Raw genomic sequence first — 21331 nt, 5'->3', positions numbered from 1 at the left:
ACATGTAGAAGTGTGTGCAAAGATCCACAGCCGAACCTGAAAGGCTGATACAATCACTGTAAATTCTAGCCATGATTTGTGTCACTTGATCAATATGATTAATAATACTTACGTTCTCTTTAATTTAATAGAGCCTACATCCAAATCCAGACGAGAACCACATTTTCCAGGCGTATAAAAAGAGCGTCACTCCAGTTAATGCACAAAAGAAGCCCAAATTTCTATTCTTTAAATATATTGCATACAGCCTATTTACACTACCAACTTGTTATGAATGTGCTGTCTTTGTTTAGAATGCTGGTGCATGACAGGAAATGGAACATATAATAGGATGTAGATGGTGCAATAACCGGAGAAGAACCTTAGAATTAAATTGCATTTGACCCAGCCCATTAGCGCTTTGTGCGCGCAATTTCGTCAAACCCACTTGCGCCTAGACTTAACGCATGTAGACATTGGCCGATATTCAATAATAAGGTATCCGTGATAATATGCACAATATTGTTATAGTGAGCACTTCAAAATACCATGAACATTTCTAGATAACCTATATTAACCAAATTGTTAATGCACCATCAATAATTCAACATTCCAAACACTCTAACTCTTACAGTAAACAGGAACAAGGAAAAACAAGGAACAAGGAAACTCTAACATTCATGTTTCTTTTTTAATTAAATTTTTTCTTACCATTGTTGTTACTTGTTCATTTGCAATGAAAATAAATTATAATAAATTAGATAAATGCAAAATAGAATTATTGGACTCCGACTTTTGAAAGCCACCATGTCTCTTTGAATCTTATATAGTTTGATATTTACAAAGTTACTTTCTTTGTGATCTTTTAATTTAAAAAGTACAAAATAAGTAACTAAATCTTCTAATTAAGAACAACAGGAAAGTTATATTATCTTTCAACCCATTTTGTAATTCAAAACAATACTGTGAGAATACCGTATACCATGATAAATGCTTCAGCAATTATTGTGATATAAAAATGTAATACCGTCACATCTCTAAACGCATGCTTGCACGAAAATACCAAAATGATTGCATAGCGCTATGCATACAAGTATCGCCCTTAAAATAGGGTTCTACAACAACAAGCACATTAACATATGGCCCACTTTTACACAATTTAACAAAAACGGAATGAGGTCACAGATTGGGTGAAAAAAAGGTTAGATAAACAAATTATGCTGTACTTCAGGGGAAAAACAAAGTGCAACAGAAGTGCAGAATATGACTCTCACCCTCTCCAGGCTTGCTGTCCCAACCTAGCTTCAGGCCAATTGGGGTGAAAAGGTCTCGGATGAACTCCTGGATCTCCTCATGGTAGTCGGTGTGTGAGAGTAGAGAGGACAGAACACCCAGATTACAGCTCAGGTCACTCCACACCGTGTAGTTTGGCTCATTCACAAAAGCTTCCATCAACGTTAACACCTCCACAGTACTGATCATACCTGCACGAGCCTGAGGGCACGAGAGTGCGAGACAGCAAAACACTATTAAAAACATAAGGTGAAATACAGGCAGAGGAAGAAAGAGAAACAGAAATGGATATTGTTTTTTAGGTTTTGTAGCTTGCAAAACCGTTCAGTAAAACACAATTACAACACGGCTTATCACTCAAAAAGACAAACATACAATAAGCTTTAGAATTAACCAAATTTGAAAGCATCATCAAAGGATCAAAATTTAAAGTTACTAATGGGGCTTTTCCACTGGACGGTACAGCTCGACTCGACTCTGCTCGCTTTTTGGGGGTTTTCCACTGTGGATAGTACCTGGTACTTTTTTTAGTACCACCTCGGTCGAGGTTCCAAGTGAGCCGAGCCGATACTAAATGTGACGTCAAAACCCTGCAAATCACTGATTGGTCAGAGAGAATCGACACTACCAGCTTCACTGGATTTGCAACACGAGACATCAACCCGCTAGTTTTAAAGTTAGCAACAGCGATAGCAGTATCATTTGTTCACGCGACTTTTGAATTGTAAAAAGAAATGGCTGTGCGCAAAACCACGCCGTGGTCAATAAACAAGGTGCAGACGTTCCTCTCGTTAGCGACGAACGAAACGATGCGAAACGAAAAAGTCTTTCAGGAAGTTTCTCAGCTGTTGGCTGCACACGGCTACCACCGGACCCACCAACAGTGTAAGGAAAAGTTAAAAAAACTTAAGTGACTACAGAACCATCAAGGACCATAACAGCCGGAGTGGTTCAAACAGAAGAAAGTGGAAGTGGTTCGACCAAATGGACGCTATCTATGGCAATAGAGAGAAATGGGAGGGAGAGTGCCCAGGATTCAGCCACAGCGTTGCTGGAGTCCACGATGGAGGATGGTACATTTTGTTACGTTAACTCTATACTCTGCTTGAAAGCTTCACTTTATTTAGTTGATCAGCTACTGTAAAGCTTGCTTCTAAAACAACCAGGCCAAATTAACTGTTACACTTGTGTAAAATCACCATGCAACAACTGCTTTATGCAAAATGAGCTAGTAACTAACAGCTAGCGGTCGTGTTATTGTTTATTGTCAGTAATGTTTGTGTCGCGTTTAAGATGATGTCACGGCAGTAGAGGCGGCACAACTATGACGATCAGCCTATAATCCCACCCACGTTGAGGCGGCACTAAACTGCATTGGAAAAGCAAGCTCAGAAAAGTAAAGCGAGCAGAGTCGAGTCGAACCATAACGTGCAGTGGAAAAGTGCCATAAGAGAGCAGTAGTACTTAAATAGAAGGCTAGATTGAATACTGCATTCTTTTACTAAATCAACAGCCATGGACCCACTGAATCCATCAATGTAAAAAAATATACATGGTATCTAATTATAAACTCCTCTTAATATTAGAATATACATTTTAACAATCTTATTACTTTTTTTACTGTGTCCAGCAAAACGCCAATAGAAATACTTAAAATAAAGCATTTCTGTATTCATATTGTATAACTATCCATCTAATATTCAGCACTGTGTAAAAATGTTAGGCTCTTGTGTAAAATAGTGAGGATGTCTTCAAAAATAATGCCATAAATTGTTTACATTTATCAAAGTCCAGTAAAGATAAAAAAGCTAAATCAATATTTGGTGTGACAACCTTTGCCTTCAAAACAGCACCAATTTCCAACATCTGGACACAGTTTTTTTCTTGGTTGTTGGCAGATAGGATGTTTCAAGCTTCTTGTAGATCTTGCCACAGTTCTTCTATATATTTAGGCTGTCTCAATTGCTTCAGTCTCTTCATATAAACCCAGACTGACTCGATGTTGAGATACGGGCTCTGCGGGGGCCATAACATCTGTTGTGGAGCTCCTTTTTCTTCTTCTATTCAATTGTATTTGCAAGGAATTTTTTTGCAATGGAATGTTGAAATCTAAAACTGATATTTCCAACTGATACACTAAAAAGCAGAATATATAAAATAACCATTTTAAGACAAATGTTTCTGTGAAAATACAATGTGCTTAAAACTTTTGCACAGTACTGAATATTTCTTTGTTATAGCTAAAGAAAATAGCAAAAATAAATAATTGTGTATGATGTATTTGACAGCCAAGAAGACCTGAAAGAACCTGACTTGCATAAGACCTTGTCACTTGAGACATCACTCAAGTCTTTTACTATCAGTACTTGACTCAGTCCTGGAAGATGGAGACCTGAGCCTTGAGTCTGACTTGCAAAACTATGACTTGTCAATGCCATGTGTGGTGTCTCACCAAGGAGAAGAGGTCGTTCTGCAGACCCAGGCGGTCCACAGGAAGCAGTGTCAGGTCTCGGATACCGGGCAAGAGACACTCCAGCATGGCTGAGCTGTACTGGATCCTGTAGAATCCCACGGTACCTGGATTAATCTGCACACAAACACAATTTTACCATCAAAATGTACAATCTGTTTGAACAATGAGTGAAAGATGGGAATTATAAACATTTTATATTTTTCTCTAAAGTACACTTATGATTAAGTTTTTCACTCTGTCTTTGACATTTTTAAAATATGAATTCCCTATTCAACCATTATTCAGCATATTCTTTTTCAAATCAAGGATACATAATCCTAGATGCAGATACACACACACACACACACACACACACAGCAACCTGACCTTGATCCAATGATCAGGTGCGACGTTTGGGATGGTAACTGTGGTTTCAGACTGGTCCAACAAAACCTTCATCTTGGTGCAGCTTGGATCCTCATTGGTACAGATACTGATGGGAACCATCCAACTGAGGCAGTCCTCACCTAGCACACAGCAAGCTTATTAGGGTACATTAGAGTAATGTGAAGTTTGAAAAATACTGAAATATAAATTGTTAAACATAGTCAGCAGTTTCAGTGCATAGTTTAACTGCTCTTTTTCTTGCAAATACCATTGCGTGGTCCACTAGCACAAAACTTCTTCTGGGAGATTTTCAGCACACGGTCATTGCCATGCTGGAGAAAAGAAAAAAAATCAAAACCAATTATCTTCACCGCTGATTAAATCTAGTTATTCCCAAGACAACAGTTGTTATTACCAGATGCTCCCTGAAAAGCTCGTACTGTATCTCAGAAAGCCATCTCAATACCCAGAGGGTAATCTACATGATATTGCAAACTTCAGGAAACAACATCCAAAGACCTATGAGTGACTAACAATTCAACAGTGCTTTCCCATGTTTATAAGAATTAGTTATTCAGTAAATGTTACCTGCTCTTGATCCACTACTATAATAGGAAAGCCCATTTGTTTGGTCCAGGAATTCATCACTGCTGCGATAGGCTTCCCACTCGCCTGCTCCAAGCATTCCCATAGGTCCTCTGGAGTAGGGAAAGAGAAGAAAAGACAGTCATGCTTTTTATTTCTGAATACACAACAATTAACAACGTACTGTAATAACAGTGGGTCCAAATCACAGCATCGCCCAAAACAACTATTATATCACCCAGACAGATACTATGCCATGTCAGAATTACAATTTAACACACTGTGTAATTACTACAGTTAAAATCTTTTTATTTTTTGGAAAGTTTAGTGGGCCACACAGCAATACTAAATCAGTTCATGATGCACACACTTCCCTTATTACAGACCCTGACCAACTAAACAAGTGAATATTTGAATGACTAATATTTGCTATTAATTTACCTAAAAAATCATTAGGAATACAATAATGTTATGTTTTAAGTTAGTAAAAAATCAGATTAAACATAGAGGAATAGTTCACCCAAAGATGAATATTCTGTCATTATTTACTCCAGTGATGTGTACAAGTAATTGATTAATCGAGTACTCGTTCAGCTTGAAATATTCGACTAGTAAAAACACTACTCGAATATTGCAATTTGATTTTCCTTTGTGCCTAAGCCTGCCGTGGGCAACAGTGAAACTCACCTAAATCTTGCCGTTACAAAATGCATTGGATGGCACTGTGGATGCATGACATTATTACAGGAATAGTTTACCCCCCCCCACCCCCCCCCCCCCCAAAATTTTTTGTTGAAACTTGGGTTACGAGGTCATTTAGCTGTGTAACCATCAAGAAATTACCACAGGGACAATGCTTAAGCCCAAAGTATACTACGGTTAGACATGAACGCTAGGTGTCTGTGTACAAGACGCGTGTCGCAAATTTCGTCATTCTGTCCATTTTTCTAATCGTGTGTACCCTGAATGCACTGCATGCACATGCGCCTGGAATTATTTGACACTAATTAGTGGGTCCACAAGGTGGCAACACTCACAGTTTAGTATTGCTGTAACGAAGAGGAGCTAGATGTTATTGCCGTTAAAAACAGGAGATGAAGGTAGAACAACAACAGTTGATGTGCACGTCAAAAGCGCATGTGTGAGGAGGTCAGGAGTTACTTGAATTTGTATAACATGAGTCTGAAAGAATATAAAGACATCTCAATGGATCTGAACTCCTGAAGAGAAATAGCTTTTCATCTGTGGCCATTAAGACACCTGCTCTGAGAGAAGTTTCTAACCTCCACAAGATCTGCTGGTATGATCTCAGCATTCAAGAAGCAGCTGAAAACACATCTGTCCCATGAGCACTTATTTAACAGTTTAAAAAAAATACAAAAAAAGGCATATTCCTTGTCTGTCTCTTTCTTCTACGCTAGCGTCTTTACTACTCCAGCCACTGTGAGAACTTGAAAGTGGGATACTGCAGATATTGTTGACATTTGTATGACAAATTGCTTGTTATATTCCTCATTTGTAAGTCGCTTTGGATAAAAGCATCTGCCAAATGACTAAATGTTAATGTAAACAGTCCAGGCTCTCAAAGCAGTCATAGCGTGTATGCAGACAAATAAAGTATACTTTGAAGTGTTCACGTCAAAACCAAAGTATACTTTAGGCTTAATCAGCATGAAGATTGTGAAGAGATATCTTACCAGTAGATGCATTTTTGTGCTGAAACTTCAACAGGTAAGCATTCATTCCCTTTCTAAAATCCTACAAAAAGATAAGAAGTCATTCCAAACCAAAGCTCTGTAAATGGGTCTAATAATCAGCATTAACACTGCAACAGTAGTCACACAAATTAACAAAAATCATCTGTCAGATTAAAAACGCCAAGAGTTTTCCCACTCCAGAAAATTTCAAAAAGCAAGAGCCTAGCAGACTCAGACAGTTGATAAACATGTCTTTCCAGACCCCCTCCTGGGGTAGCCACATTAACCACCTGTCTCTCTGCAGCTGGCCGAAAGTATAACCTCTCACCTCATCGCCAATGTAGTTATGCAGCATGCGAATGACAGAGGCCCCTTTGCTGTATGATATGGCATCAAATATTTCATCTACTTCTGAAGGGTGTCCGACATCAACCTGCCATTCAAAACAGACACAAACACAGACTGAAATGTGACTTGAAGATCAATATTTCATAAGGATAAATCTAGGTCTGGAATTTAAATGCTGTAAATGATATGGCTGAGTAGACAAAGAATGACAAACAAACTCCAAATCAAAGCTTTCTGCTCCACACAAACACTTTAAGAAAACAACAAACACCAGTGGGAGAGGAGTGGAGAAACACACTAGGAGTGCAGGGGGTTAGAGGAGAGATAAACTCTTGTGGACCTCAATAGGATGACTGTTATCTAAAGCATCCAGGTCCAGAGCTCTGGTGTAGTCCGCAGATACAAACTGGGTCCAGATGTCGTACTCAGGGAAACAGTGGTCCACACAGAGGTACTCGATCCATGACGCGAAACCTTCGTTAAGCCACAAATGAGTCCACCATTCCTGTGGCGAAAGACAGCACTTTGAATGCCACAGACATTTTCAACTAACACTCGACAGCTATGAACGTACCACAACTGGTTTCTTCAGAATAAGTTTAAACTCTGTTTTGGCTTTGCTATAGGCTTAATTTTTTTTTTTTTTAAACCAACTGATCTCAGTTCAGGAGACTCTAGGCTATCATTAAAGGGTTAAACTTTCAGTGCACAGAGTCATGTGACAAAACAACATGGTGCCAATCTCGGCCGAGTTTGTCTTTTGGACAAACGGCAACAAAACTACATCTAGTAAGAAACCAGCTTAAGTTTTCACATTAAAATCTGTTTAAGTCAAAAGAGTAGAGCCTCTAGATTCATCCGATATACAATTTTAAAAATGTCATTGATATACCGCAAAACGGCACACTGTTAAACACAATGTCCACGTACGTGGACAATAGGACTAACTTTCCATAAAAATCCTACATTCACTGTACATTATCACATTGCGAATCAATGTACGTTTCCAAAAGCTGGAAAATGTTATTTTCAGAGGCTGTATATGGAGTTAGCATGAAAATAAGGTGCATTTCAAACTGTTCTGAGACCAGTGAAGACAAACAGCACACTGGAGGTTAAGTCATTCACTAATTAGGGAGCAAGAGAGCAAGGGAGCATCCTATAACTTTCCTATGCAGATAAGTGCATTAACTTCTAACATCTGGCCAAAAGTTCAGTTTCATGCTGCAGATGATGTTTGGACCACTCAACATGTTTGGTAGACTTGGGACAATAATAATCAGTATATAGATTCAGAATTTTATAATGCTAAATTTTATTTTAACACGGCAGTGATTTGATGATGCTGGCTATTACTTTTAATCAGAATTATTTATTCAGCTTTATAGGAAAAAACTTGTATAACCAACACTCCTGGATACATAAACTATTTCATGAAAAAAAAAAAAAAAAATCTGACATTTTATAGCTTGAAATTACTTGCTTAGTCCTGTCGTGCACATATGTGGACATACATTTTTAGAAAAACTATTTGCTCTAGAATTTGTTTCTTTTCTTTTTTTTTTTTTTTTGCTTGTTTATTAAGTGCTACTAGTTACAAATCAAAAAGGGAAATGGAAAATGCAAACAGTAGTCATGCGGGGGTCTCAGGAGGTTAATAATTCCTGACTCATGCTGACAAAAGTGCAATAAACTTTTCTAATGCAATGACATGTGCAAAGTCCAAATCAGCTCAGCACTGGTAATTATTTGGGTTTTTATGATAGTAGCCCCACAATAACAAAATCTTCATGTTGTTTGTCTCAGTCTTATACTTTTCAGTAAATCAAAATTCAAAACACATTCAGAATAATTTTAGAGAGAAAGTGCAATAATCTCACAATACAAAAAAAAAAAAAACATCTATTTAAGTTGCACTACGTAACTTTGTGCTCTCAAGCAACATCTGTGGTTGAAACTTAAAATTGCAAGCAATTTGCGGAAGAATACATTACATAATTCGTGTTCTGGCACTGCTCTTCTGGCGGATGAATCTCCCAATTTGAGCTTACCTTGACATCGCCTGTGTGTGAGATCATGACTGGAGCCGGTACTTCTTTCCTGTGTGTGCGGACATGACGTAATGACGCAAGGATAAACGTCATAAGACAGCGATTTTGTGCCAAATTGAACCCGACAGCTCAAAATACAAATAATTTTTATGGGCTTAACATAGTCACAAAAGACATTGTTTTGAACACTGATTGTTTATGTACTCAATCAATAATGGCAATTTGTTCATTTTTAACCAAAAAAAAACTTACATAGTGCAACTTTAATGGATGTCTAATACAGGTTTTTCCATGCCAATATTACGAGAACAGGGTGGATGGTGGCAAATATAACTATGCTTCATATACAATTTAATGAAATTTTTAACATTTATTTTACACAGTATTTTCTTATTTTTTGCATTTTGATAAAGCTATTGGTACATTCTGGAACAGACAGGTGGTGGAAATATCTCTTTTGTTAATCGACAAAGCATGCATGCTTATTTAACGATGCAGATCATCTCAAAATAGCCAAATATCAGCCAATTCATTGGCTTGTCTGTCACTATTATCTAAATGAACAATGTTATTATCAGCAAAAAGCTAACCCAGCAAGAACTGTGCAGTAACTGAATAAACAAACTCACCATGGTAACCAGGTTCCCAAACCACTGATGTGCCAGTTCATGGCCGACCACCAGGGCGACCCACTGCCGGGATGATGCACACGAGTTCTTTGGGTCAATCAGCAAAGCTGTCTCCCTGCAAGGGGACAGACACAAGTTTTTAAAGCAGCAAATAAAAAATAAATAAGAACAGAACACAGAACATAATGCGTCTCATATTATTGAGGTATGCTGGGGCATTAACCTGCTAGCAAGACAGATTATATTTTAATTACCCTTTTTTGAATGTAGGGCCCTATGATTTCAGCATTGCGGAAAACACGGAAGGAATCCTGAATCCAGTCATAAAAACGGAATTAGCAATAAAACGCAGAATGTCACGAAATTTGACATAATTGGGATAAAATGAATGTATAAATGCACAATTCATCAAATTAAAATCGTAATACGTCCAAGTGTGATGATTAAACCACAAAAGGCAGAGATTTAATGAATCATATATACTGTTTGCGTGAGATGCACTTTAACAGTAAGTGAATGGGATATGGGAGATGCTGGTGTTATGGTTCAACTGGTTTTCATGCTAACTGGTGACCTTATTCCGTTTTACACCAGATGTGAACGACCGGCCGCAGATACCGAAAATCATGCTTCTGACTCAATATTTTGCTCTCCATTAAATGTAAATTTACTACATGATGCTGGCATCATTGTACATTTTAAAATAAGTGGTTTTATTAGATGAAATGGCAGAAGTATGCAAGATTTGAAAAATAATAACTGAGGTAGGAGATTCAAACTCGGCCATCAATAATATGATCAGCGTGACATTATATCGCACTATCCAATTTTAGGAGGCATCTTTGTATTCACATGAGTGTGTGTTCGGTGTGAAATGGTGCATATAATCCAGAAGTGTGTCCACGTTAACTTGTGCCTCAGTGTACAAGCTGATGGTCTTGTCCAATTATAACATTGTTTGAAATCTGAACGTAATTTTCGCTTCGAAGCGCTGCACCCAAATATTATGCAATATCATAAAATCAGTCAGTAATAGAATTAACAATTTTGAACAATCTCTATGAATATATTCAGACATAAATAGACACATCCTCACTTTTATTTACCCACTGCTCATGTGTAGATTGTTTACCACAAGCTCTTCAGAGCTTTGAAAGGTCAGAGTATAAAATTAATCAACCCCTCTTTTGCAATTTGAACAAATAGTCTGGTAGTCTGCTGTCTGGTACAGTTAATAGCACTATTAGACACAATAACCTATTGCATGCCAGCATGACAAACCATTTCATCAAATGTTGAAATGACAGTAAATTAAGTAAACTTGTTGACAATGGGCAACAATGGGTAATTTTAACTTGTTTTTCTGATCTTATGATGTTCTACATTAATGTCACTATTAGCACCCAAGCCTACTAAGCATATGTCCACACTAATAACAAACAAACTCAGTATGGCTTTATTAATGTTGGAAGTTTGTTCATTAAATTACTGATTGATTTTATGATAATCGCATAATATTTGGGTGCAGTGTTTCGACGAGAATATGACGTTCATATTTCATACAATGTCATAATCGGCAAGACCATCAGCTTGTAAACTAAGGCACAATTTAACTTGGACACACTGCTGGCTTATATGCACCGTTTCACACCAAACACACACTCATGTGAATACAAAGATGCCTGCTTAAATTGTTGCTGTCTAGCAGCTAACATGGTTAGTGCACTATAGTGTCACATTGATCATATTATTGAGGGCCGAGTTCGAATCTCCTAACTCAGTTAATTTATTTTTTTATCTTGCGTTCTTCTGCCATTTGATCTAATAATACCACTTATTTTAATCTGTACAATTATGCCAGCATCATGTAGAAAGTTTACATTTAATGGATAGAAAAATATTGAGTCAGAAGCACGATTTTCGGAATCGACGAATCTGTGGCCGGTCGTTCACATCTGGTGTAAAACGGAAGGAGGTCACCAGTTAACATGAAAACCAGTTGAACCGTAACACCGGCTGCCAGGGGTGGACTGGCCATTGGGAAAACCGGGACTTTTCCTGGTGGGCCTGCCATGAAACAGGGCTGAACGGGAGGCAATAAGCTGAAACAGTCCGTTGCGTTATGCCAAACGGGCCGCGACTGGCTGAAGAGGGCTGGAGGGGGCCACGATATGCAGAAAAGGAAAGCGACCACTCCCCCCCAAACAACTTTTGGGCCGGTTTCTATGTTCAATCCAAGGCCGAATTCTCTTCCCAGTCCGCCCCTGCCGGCTGCTCTACACTACACTAATGGCATCATTAACATCACGTGCACTCTGTGTGTGTATAAATGACAAAGAGAAGATACAAGTATTCACTGTGACCCGCAACACATGCATATTTTATATTTATATAATTAAATGATAGGCTTTAGCCGTTTAATAAGCACATTAGCCCATATAGTGAATGGCTTTTCAGGTAGCTGAGAAAAAACACTGGTTTTGCAGTAAAATGGCAAAATAAAAGCCCTATTTAGTAAGCACAAAAAATTGAAAAATTGGAAAAATATAAAATGGATTTCATAGGGCCCAATGAATGGCTGCTTTCAAAAAGAAAAAAAGGTTCTGTGTTTCCATGAAGGCTTATGAGGTTGGCTATATAATCATTTAATGTAAACGTCACCTGTAAGTTACAAGGCCCCAGTTTTCCATGGCACCTAGAAGAGACAAGAGTGCCAAAATAAAATACAAAAAAAACACTGACAAAGTCCATTATAGCAGACGTTCAATGTCATGAGAAAACAATGATACAAACCAGCAGCAAAATCAGCAATAGCAATTAGATCAATTTTAGGCAACGGATAAGGAACACTGAAATAATCTTTGTAGAACGGAAGGGTCTTTGTAGCAACCTGAAAGGAAAGAAAGAAAACAAATGGGTGTAATTACAAGCACAGCATTAACTGATCACTCTTTAAATGCCCAGCACTGAGACAGTCACAGTTAGACAGCAAACAGTTAGGGTAGCTCTCATACCTCCAGTGCAAATTTCCCTTGCTCTGCCTTTCCGACAGGTGTGTAGACACGGACTGTCACACCATCTGACGACTGACTCTCCACAAAGTCATATTCGCCAATGACAAATGCCACCAGGTAGGTGGACATGATGGGTGTAGTGGCAAACTTCACCTCCACCAGACTGTTATCCTCTGGATATGGCTTTCGATCGACAACATTCTGCACAACAGGAAAAACATGAGGAACATTATTGAGAAATAAAATAAATTACTTTGGTACAGGAACTAGTCCCCCTTAGCCAGACTTTTAACTATCGTTATAAAGTCTGGTTCAATATGCTGCTTATTCTGGTTGAGATCAGGGCACAGTGTGGAAGGGGCAGTTTGACTGGCATGTAAAGTGACAAACCACAATTAGTTTACAAATAAATGGATTATTGCACAATAACAAACAATACTAGATTTAATGATTTTTAGTTCAATCATGAAACTCTACATGGCGCAAGCTGATAGGTCCTTTGAACATGTAATCTGTTAGCAATCGGTTCGCACACACCATGGGCCGAACTGATAGGTCCTTTGACATGTAACCTTATAGCCAGTCAACTTGTGTAATCTCTGTCTGACAAGCATTTAAATTGCTCAGTTGTTTGCAGATAAGCCGGTTTCAAGGCAGTACGCTTTGAGAATTTTTCTCTGAAACCCTCCTCCTCCCCAGCATCAATTGTCTAAATCTGCTTAAAGGGCATTGTATGTCTTTTGTGCAGCAGCATGTCCTACATGCTTGATGCAGCATGTCCTACATGCTTGATGCAGCATGTCCTACATGCTTGATGCAGCATGTCCTACATGCTTGATGCAGCATGTCCTGTGTATGTCTAATTGTGCAGCAGCAGCTTCATGTCGCACATGCTCAACAAAGTACATCTGTGCATGTTCTAGAAGTAGCAAGTCTTCATTCAGCAGCGTAGCAGATCTAGTTTGCCAAGACCAAATCATACCAACTTGTCATATCCATATTAACACCCTGAATTTATTCTGAGGTTTGTCATGAATGAAATGCAACAAACTTTGTAAACTTTGTCACATTTAATGACTAGTTCTCCCTTGGAAGCTCTAACTGTAACAGCCTGGTACCTCTGGCAGAGTGATAAAAACAAAACTTGTAAACCCTAACTCCAGGAAGTCATGCAGCAGCTAACCTATCAGACAGAAACTGGTTTTGTTTGGTATTTTTGACAGCTTTGGCATTAGGTTAGCAGAAAAAAATTCTATGAACATTTATAAGCATCAGACAGTCTATCAACGGTTCATGAGCCAACACTGCTCTTTAATGCAACTACTTTCAGAGTGAAGAGCTGCATAACTATTTTACAAGACATCACAACAGCCTAGTTCACCTTGAATCTACTCTCCTGTATGAAATCCAGAACGGCAACATTTCTAAGCATGCACATTAAAATGCATTTATTTCAGCGTATCTTGGTCACAAAACAAAAGCAGACATCAGACATTTATTATCGTTGGACTAGACCAAAATAAAAGATTAAAACAATCAGATTTCTGGTTTGAACATAGGGGGATTTAAAGATGTCCTCTGCTCTCTAAAGAATGAGATCTTTTTATTTATTTGAACTATTTTTGCCTTTTGCATTTTTTATTACATAGTGACAGGAAAATAATGGGAAGGGGGATGGGATCGGCACACGTCACAGGCCAGACTTGAACCTGCGTCACCCACATGAGCACCGAAGTCGTGACTCTAACAGAGAGTGAGAGCTGGTCTACATCAGTTGCGGTAACACACAATGCCTCCGAGCCTGTGTTAGATAATGTACACGTCTGACAGTAATGTGAATCAAGCCGTTTCCAGAGGGAAGGATTAAAAAAAGAAAAATGACACATACCATATTCGACAAGGCTACTCTGTCCTTAGGGACGATGAGGGTGATGTCAAAAGTGGCTTTGATAGCTGGTTCGTCCCAGCAAGGAAAAGCTCGGCGTGCATCCGTGGCCTAGAGCAGGTGACAGACGGTGAGAGAGCGAGAGAGAGAGAGGATGAGAGAGAGGTCTCAGGGTCAGTGTAGGTTGCAGTCATGCGATTCATACACGTGCAAGGACATATGCATTGTATCAAAGACAAATAAAAATGTACATGCCTGAACATGCACACCAACATTAACCCTAATATTGATCATCTTTCCCCTGTGATTTTCTCTATTCCAACTCAGTGCCTATATGGTTGGTCTACTTATTATGCTCTAAGCCTCAGAGGCCACTGATAAAATATGTGCCTTTGTCAAGAGACACAGTAAAGAGCTCAGAGTAAAATGAGTGATCAAATGGAAAAAGCGAGAGGGGACATGACAAAGGACAAGACAAAAGCAAACAGAGAACGTAAGTGAGCAAACAAATGAATGAACAGAGTGCCCTGATTTGGGTTTACCTCAAACTGTGTGACAGCAGCATAGCGGGTTTCTCCTGAAGGAGTTGCATATTTACTCCTATAGAAACCTTTCATTTTGTCATTCAGCTCTCCGACAAAGTCTATTTTCAACGATCCTGACCCTGGAAAATAAGATTGCCATGATTTAAAAAAAAAAAAAAAAAAGAAGAAGACAGAGGGGAAAAAAAGGATAGAGAAAGGAAGGCCCATTCATCTGTTAACAAGAAGCTGATAAAGCCTCTTTCAAGCCGACATATTATAGCAACTAATTACACAGTGATTGTTGACATGACAGCAGCAGGGTTCTTTCCCATGCCACACGATGCGCTCTTTACCTTTCTGCAGAATGCTGGGGAAACACAGGGTGACTTTTTCGTCCTCATTCTGATAGTTAAATCCTGTAGCATTAATTTCTAAATGGATGGGGAGAAAATGAGCACAGTTAATCCTAAAAAGAAGACATTAAAGCATTAAATGCAGGTTGAACCTGAATACTGAATGTGGGTTACAGTAGCGGCACTGGTTTTTTGAGTCTGTCACTCACCTTCCCCCCCTTCAGGCACAAAAGAAGCAGTAATTATGTCTATATCAGCACAGTTCATCACAATCTGGTTTGTCCCTTGTGTTACCTGTCAAGACAAATTACAGTTCTGTTTAAATCATTTATATAGCTTTCAAAATACAGTTTTCAGTTTTTGTTAGATCCTTTCCTTTTCTAGTAACAAGACAGCCTGTAGAAAAAAAAAAAAGAAAAGAAAAAAACCTCATTGCCTCTGCATGCTTTGATGCCTTTGTTTCATAGATAACACCCATAAAAAGGAACAATCTCACTTCACTACATACAATAGAATCAATCACTGCAGGAAAATTCTTAGGCCATAAAGCGCAAATACTAAACCTGTCCCACTGACGCAGCAAGAGTTAGCTCTGAGGCTGCAAATAAACCTGCAGGTTTGAAATAATGTGGGTGGAATGTGGGCAAAAATCTGTGTGAGTGAATATGTGTTGGGATCATCAAGTTTTGTTGATATACAATCAGTAATGCGCCGGCAGTAGCAAATAAAAAACAGCGCCATCAATCTAAAGACACAGCAAAATGTATAAGTACACACCTCTGTGCTACTTTGCACGTCAACATAAAATGTAATAGTGCATTATTCATCTTGTATTGTCATAGGAGACTTCCAGGAGTAAAATCAAACCCAACACACATGGAAAATAACTCTCCTGAATCCGTTTTCAAGGCTTTGCTGAGGCTCAAGGGCCATCTCCTGCTGCTGCAATTATGAAAATCCGATGTGTGCATATATAATCAGATTATGAATAAAAAGAAAAACAACAGTTTGCATGGCCTCATGTTGCAATACGGCCTTTAAAAGTGCATTCATTGCGTAATGCAGGAGTGAAACTTTCACAGGACGATCAATAGCTTTTAGTCTTTCCTCAGCTCTCCATAAGCTGTTTTTCACAACTGAAAACATTACAGACTTTTGCATCCCAGAAAATGCACTGCTTTAATTCTTAGCTGGTCTATTATAACCCTTTATTTAAGGCGAACTGCTTCCTACATAATGACATGTTTTGTGTTGTTTAGAGGCCTGAATTTGCCAAGGTGAAGCTTTAGAGAGTACATGTGGCTTGTTGAAGCTGGATGTGACTTGGATGCAAAAGTGGACTGGGTCATGTGATAATAAGCCACCACTAGCAGTAAACTATTTTAATACCGTTTATAAATGTGAGACATATCTGAGTGGGAATGATGGTCATAATGTGTATTGCATTTTGGGGGATGTAGTTAATGCTTCATTAAGTCTTGGCATCTAGACAGCATCAACAGCAAAGCGACTTTCACAACAGCACAGCATTAGAGTGAGGTACAAAATGACTTAACATGTGAAGCCATTGGTCAATAAAAAGGCTCCACAATCTTGCCCAAAGGGCAATGCCAGAGGCCGAATATCAACATCATCATATCTGCCCCTTGTTAACCACTACCATAATATTACCTGTATACTGGATCCACCAGAGAAATTTACCCATGAGTACAGATTACTCAGCAGGGCTCGACAATAAGGACTGCCCAATGGCCCGGGGCCAGTGTGAGAGAGATTCGGGCCAGTTGCTAGAACTGTCACTTGCCCGATCGGGCCAGTGCTGCATTTATAACATTAGTGCAAGAAAACAACAAGTGAGAAAGCACAACGATTACACTGAGCGTATTCTAACCGACGAGCGAGCGCGATTCTATTTAGCTCGCAAAGATGCGTAAATGCAATATACTGGACGCGCCAAGGCACAGTCGCGTGCAAACACAGAGCGCACTCTCCTAGAACTGTCCTTGCTCTTTTCCAAGTGTCTTAGCAGCAGCTATTACCAATGCGTAGAAAAAAAACCGTAGCGGAATTGCACGTCATGTGCAACATTTTAAGTATCCCCACACATTCCGTGTTCACGTTTTTCGTGAACGTAGTTCGTGTTCGTTTTTAAATGTTGGTGAAAAGCAGTAATCCACACATTGGAACACAAGAAATCAACAGTTTCATTCTATCGGACTGAAAATCCATGTCTCTCCGTGCATATGTCTCATCATCATATCTCTCCGTGCAGCGTAGACTGTTTAACGTGCATGCGCTCTCAATAAGGTACAGAACGCTAGTTTTATTCCTAATGTAAACAAAAAAAAGCACATTTTCTCTCATTAATTTGCCTTTAGAGATGAAGCGCCGAATGAAATGTAATAAACTTTGTTAAACCCCAGTTATACACGTGCCTGGAAATCACGAGCTGCTCAATATCCAAAATATAAGTATAGATTTAATTAGGTTTGTTTCAAAATGTAATCATTAATTCGACATGATAATGGCAATTGATATGAAAAGAAGCAAGATCACTATGGCTATTAGGCTATTTTTATTAGAGCTGTTTAGCTGCAGGGTGAAGATGAATATTCAAAACAGTCTTCTTCATATCATCCTCATGAAACAGCTGTTATACTTCTCATTTCTGGACCGTACAGGTATTTTTGTTTTCGTGCTTTGTGCATCAGTCTGTGTTGGTCTTTAAGTTGTCTGATTTCATGTTATATACACATTCTTAATTCACAGATTAGGCCTAATATCTCCCTAATGTATATTACACGTCACAACCGATTTGGTAGCAAGTCTCTTCTCAGGGATTCATATGTTTATTACATTCAGCCAATAATCACATCTTCAACTCAGTGATTAAATCTTTGATCCTGTGTTTGAATACACTACACATGGCCAAAAGTTGCATGACTAAACGGGTGACCGAAAACACATCATCTCCTCCACAGAATTCTTCACTTAAAAACTCAGGTGTAAATGGCAGGATGACTGAGGTTAATATGATGTATTTATGAATTTATATCTGTAAAGCACTTATATGGGATTACATGTGATTCAGTTTGGGTGGACATTGTCTTAAAAACATAATATATGTAAAAAATAATTATCTTCGGACACATTTTTAAAGCCATGATGGTAAAAACAGCTATTTATCATTTTTGTGTTGGGGCCAGTGAAAATTTTGGCAGGGCCAGTAAAAATCTGAACCATTGGCCCGACTGGGCCAGTAGAAAAAATCCTTAGCGTTGAGCCCTGCTCAGAAGTAACTGTTGAGAGTTTACTGGTGAAAAGCATGATTAAAGTGATAGTTTGTCCAAAAATGAAAATTCTGTCATCACTTTTGTACCCTCATGTTGTTCTAAACCTGTATGACTTCCTTTCTTCTGTGGCACACAAAATGAAAAATTAGGAAAATGTTTGCTAGGGCTGAACGATATATACAATTTACAGAAATATCGCAAATGTACATACTGCAATATGCATTGCATCTTGCAAGGGCTTGCGATTACGGAATGATTTGAATACAGTAACGTTCAAGACAACAGTAGAGAATAGACTGGGCTCGTAGTTGTCACTTGGTGTGTTTGCATGCAGTGTGCATAAGCGCAGACTCAAATGATGGAGCGCATCACAATTTGTGCGTGTGTAGTTGTAATCGGCGCTATCTTTGTGCGCAAATAATGAGATCAGACACCGGTATACAAACTCAAAATTGGCTTGTTTATGCTGACTACCACCCCTGGAGTCGTGAGTTCGAATCCAGGGTGTGCTGAGTGACTCCAGCCAGGTCTCCTAAGCAAACAAATTGACCCAGTTGCTAAGGAGGGTAGAGTCACATGGGGTACACTCCTTGTGGTCACGATTGGCAGTTCTCACTCTTAATGGGGCACGTGGTAAATTGTGCGTGGATCGCGGAGAGTAGCATGAGCCTCCACATGCTGTGAGTCTCCGCGGTGTCATGCACAACGAGCCACATGATAAAATGCGCGGACTGACTGTCACAGAAGGGGAGGCAACTGAGACTTGTCCTCCACCACCCGGATTAAGGTGAGTATCCGCGCCACCACAAGGACCTACTAAGTAGTGGGAATTGGCCATTCCAAATTGGGGAGAAAAAGGGGATTAAAAAATAAATAAATAAAAAAATTGGCTTGTTTATTGCACACTGTGGTCTGTGTGGATATATCAAAGGATGGTTTTCAATTAATTGATTGTCCCGTGAAATCATTCCTATCAGTACCAAGTTCAGCGTACACTGCCAACAAGCACGTTTAACCAAAGCAGAAAGCCAATGTCTACGTAAGCACTTCTAAACATAATTTTTCAAAATAAACGTCCCACATTATATGAACTACTTTTAAAATGAATACGAACATGAATTTTAGTGTAAAAATTTTATATTTTACAACACAGATTCTTTTAGGATATCCCACAATATGGTGAAATTAACTTTATATTCATGTGCTTTTTACAAGAAAATACAAATAACTGAAGAAAATGTTTAATATCTGCTACACAGCTAATGGAAAATCCTATATTTTATATGCAGTCTATATGCAATTTGGAAGACTATTTGTGATCTCTGGGATAAATGGCCTTTTTTTATTCCAATAAACTTCAGTTTATTTGGGCAGTGGAGGTTTCGATGTTCTGCGCTCCGGTGACCTCATAATAGGATTATTTTATCGCACTTCCTCCATATCATGCAGCCCTAATGTTAGCCATAGTCACCATTCACTTTCATTGCATCTTTTTTTATGACAGGGAGAAATGACTGAGGCTGTTGGTGCCAAACATTCTGCCTGATATCTCCTTTTTTGTACCACAGAATAAAGTCACACGGGTTAGGAAGAACACAAGGGCGAGTTAACATAAGGGCGAGACAGGATTTTCATTTTAAGGTGAACTATCCCTTTAAGAACTGTAAAACAATGCACACCATGACAGTTGTTGTATATATATACACACACACACACACACCTGGGGGTGATCATATGGCGTAAACTAAAGAGACATCTAGTATTACATTTAGGCCAAAGACATTTGAGATGCTTTTGATTCTTGAAGGTGTTGGATCGAATCAGATAAACCAGGTATTAAAGATGTAGAATACTAATAAAATTAAGATCATGCGTTACGTGATACGTTTTAATAAGCAAGATATTTTGAGTTGAGTAGTGCAATGTTTTATACCAAGCCACAAAGTCCACATTAAGCTTAAATGTTTCTTTGGGCACTAAACTGTGCACTCATGTAAACTGTCAGACAGGCTCAGAGTAACTCAGGAGCTTGCAGACAGGACTAATTCAATGTCTCCGCCATGCATGGGCAAAACTAAGACCTCAAACGAGGTTAAAAATGCGACATATTCGTGCATTTGGACACAAAATTGACTCGTCGTTTTATGACAGCAGCTCTGCAGGCTAACAGGGTTAGCAGTGTGGCGCTAGTTAGCAATATAGCTTGCTGGGTGAAAAATAAACTGCTTATTCCTCTTTATTATTATAGCCAGACTTCAGAGGACACAATGTTCAGGAATTTTAACCCTAAGTAACCTAATTCGAACCTGCTGAAACTCATCATTAAGGACGTTTTGTGTAAAGCCGCTCACTGTTTCATTAGCAGGTAGCTCGTCAGATTAGCAGCAACATCAGTATCAGCAGTTATTAAAACGCAAACTCAAAAACTCAGGCTTAACGTGAACATTGCATGACATTTTGGGCCCGGACCAGAGCGTGGCTGAGGGGCTGCATGGCATCGGGTTCAACATTACCTCCACGGCTGCCTCCAGTTTGCCCTCGAAGGTGAAGTCGATGAGGTCAGGCTTGAGGCGCAGCCCGTAGTTGACGGGGTAGACGTCAGTGGGCAACCGCACGAAAGGCCTCCGCTCGGGCATGCTGAATAATGTCGATGTGCGGGAGACCGAATAAAAACTGCGGACTAGGAGTGTGCTGGCTCGGAGACTCGAAGACACGGGCTTCGGTAGTGGAGTCGGATTGCGGGGTAGGGCTAGCCGTATGAGTGACAGAGACACCCGACAACTCATGAAAAACAACATACGAACCGTTGCAAGTACTTCAGAGTGCAGTCTGGATGATAAG

The 21331-nt window shown here is 39.1% G+C and overlaps 1 protein-coding gene across 1 annotated transcript in view; it reads right to left on the bottom strand.

Annotated features, from left to right (window-relative positions):
• Positions 1-21331, bottom strand: part of LOC127428363 (puromycin-sensitive aminopeptidase-like) — a 27424-nt gene extending 6093 nt beyond the window's left edge. The window contains exons 1-17 of the mRNA XM_051676699.1: positions 21004-21331; positions 15407-15491; positions 15198-15275; positions 14863-14984; positions 14324-14431; positions 12436-12636; positions 12215-12311; positions 12083-12116; positions 9422-9536; positions 7082-7246; positions 6722-6826; positions 6394-6454; positions 4700-4809; positions 4380-4443; positions 4112-4251; positions 3725-3859; positions 1254-1473 (exon numbers count right to left, since the gene is read on the bottom strand). Coding sequence (XP_051532659.1) covers positions 1254-1473; positions 3725-3859; positions 4112-4251; positions 4380-4443; positions 4700-4809; positions 6394-6454; positions 6722-6826; positions 7082-7246; positions 9422-9536; positions 12083-12116; positions 12215-12311; positions 12436-12636; positions 14324-14431; positions 14863-14984; positions 15198-15275; positions 15407-15491; positions 21004-21288 — 2125 coding nt within the window. The 5' untranslated portion in view covers positions 21289-21331. The remainder of the gene's footprint in view (positions 1-1253; positions 1474-3724; positions 3860-4111; positions 4252-4379; positions 4444-4699; positions 4810-6393; positions 6455-6721; positions 6827-7081; positions 7247-9421; positions 9537-12082; positions 12117-12214; positions 12312-12435; positions 12637-14323; positions 14432-14862; positions 14985-15197; positions 15276-15406; positions 15492-21003) is intronic.

Source organism: Myxocyprinus asiaticus, chromosome 37 (genome assembly GCF_019703515.2).
Source record: "Myxocyprinus asiaticus isolate MX2 ecotype Aquarium Trade chromosome 37, UBuf_Myxa_2, whole genome shotgun sequence".
Classification (NCBI taxonomy): Eukaryota; Metazoa; Chordata; class Actinopteri; order Cypriniformes; family Catostomidae; genus Myxocyprinus; species Myxocyprinus asiaticus.
This window is presented reverse-complemented; position numbering and strand designations above follow the sequence as displayed.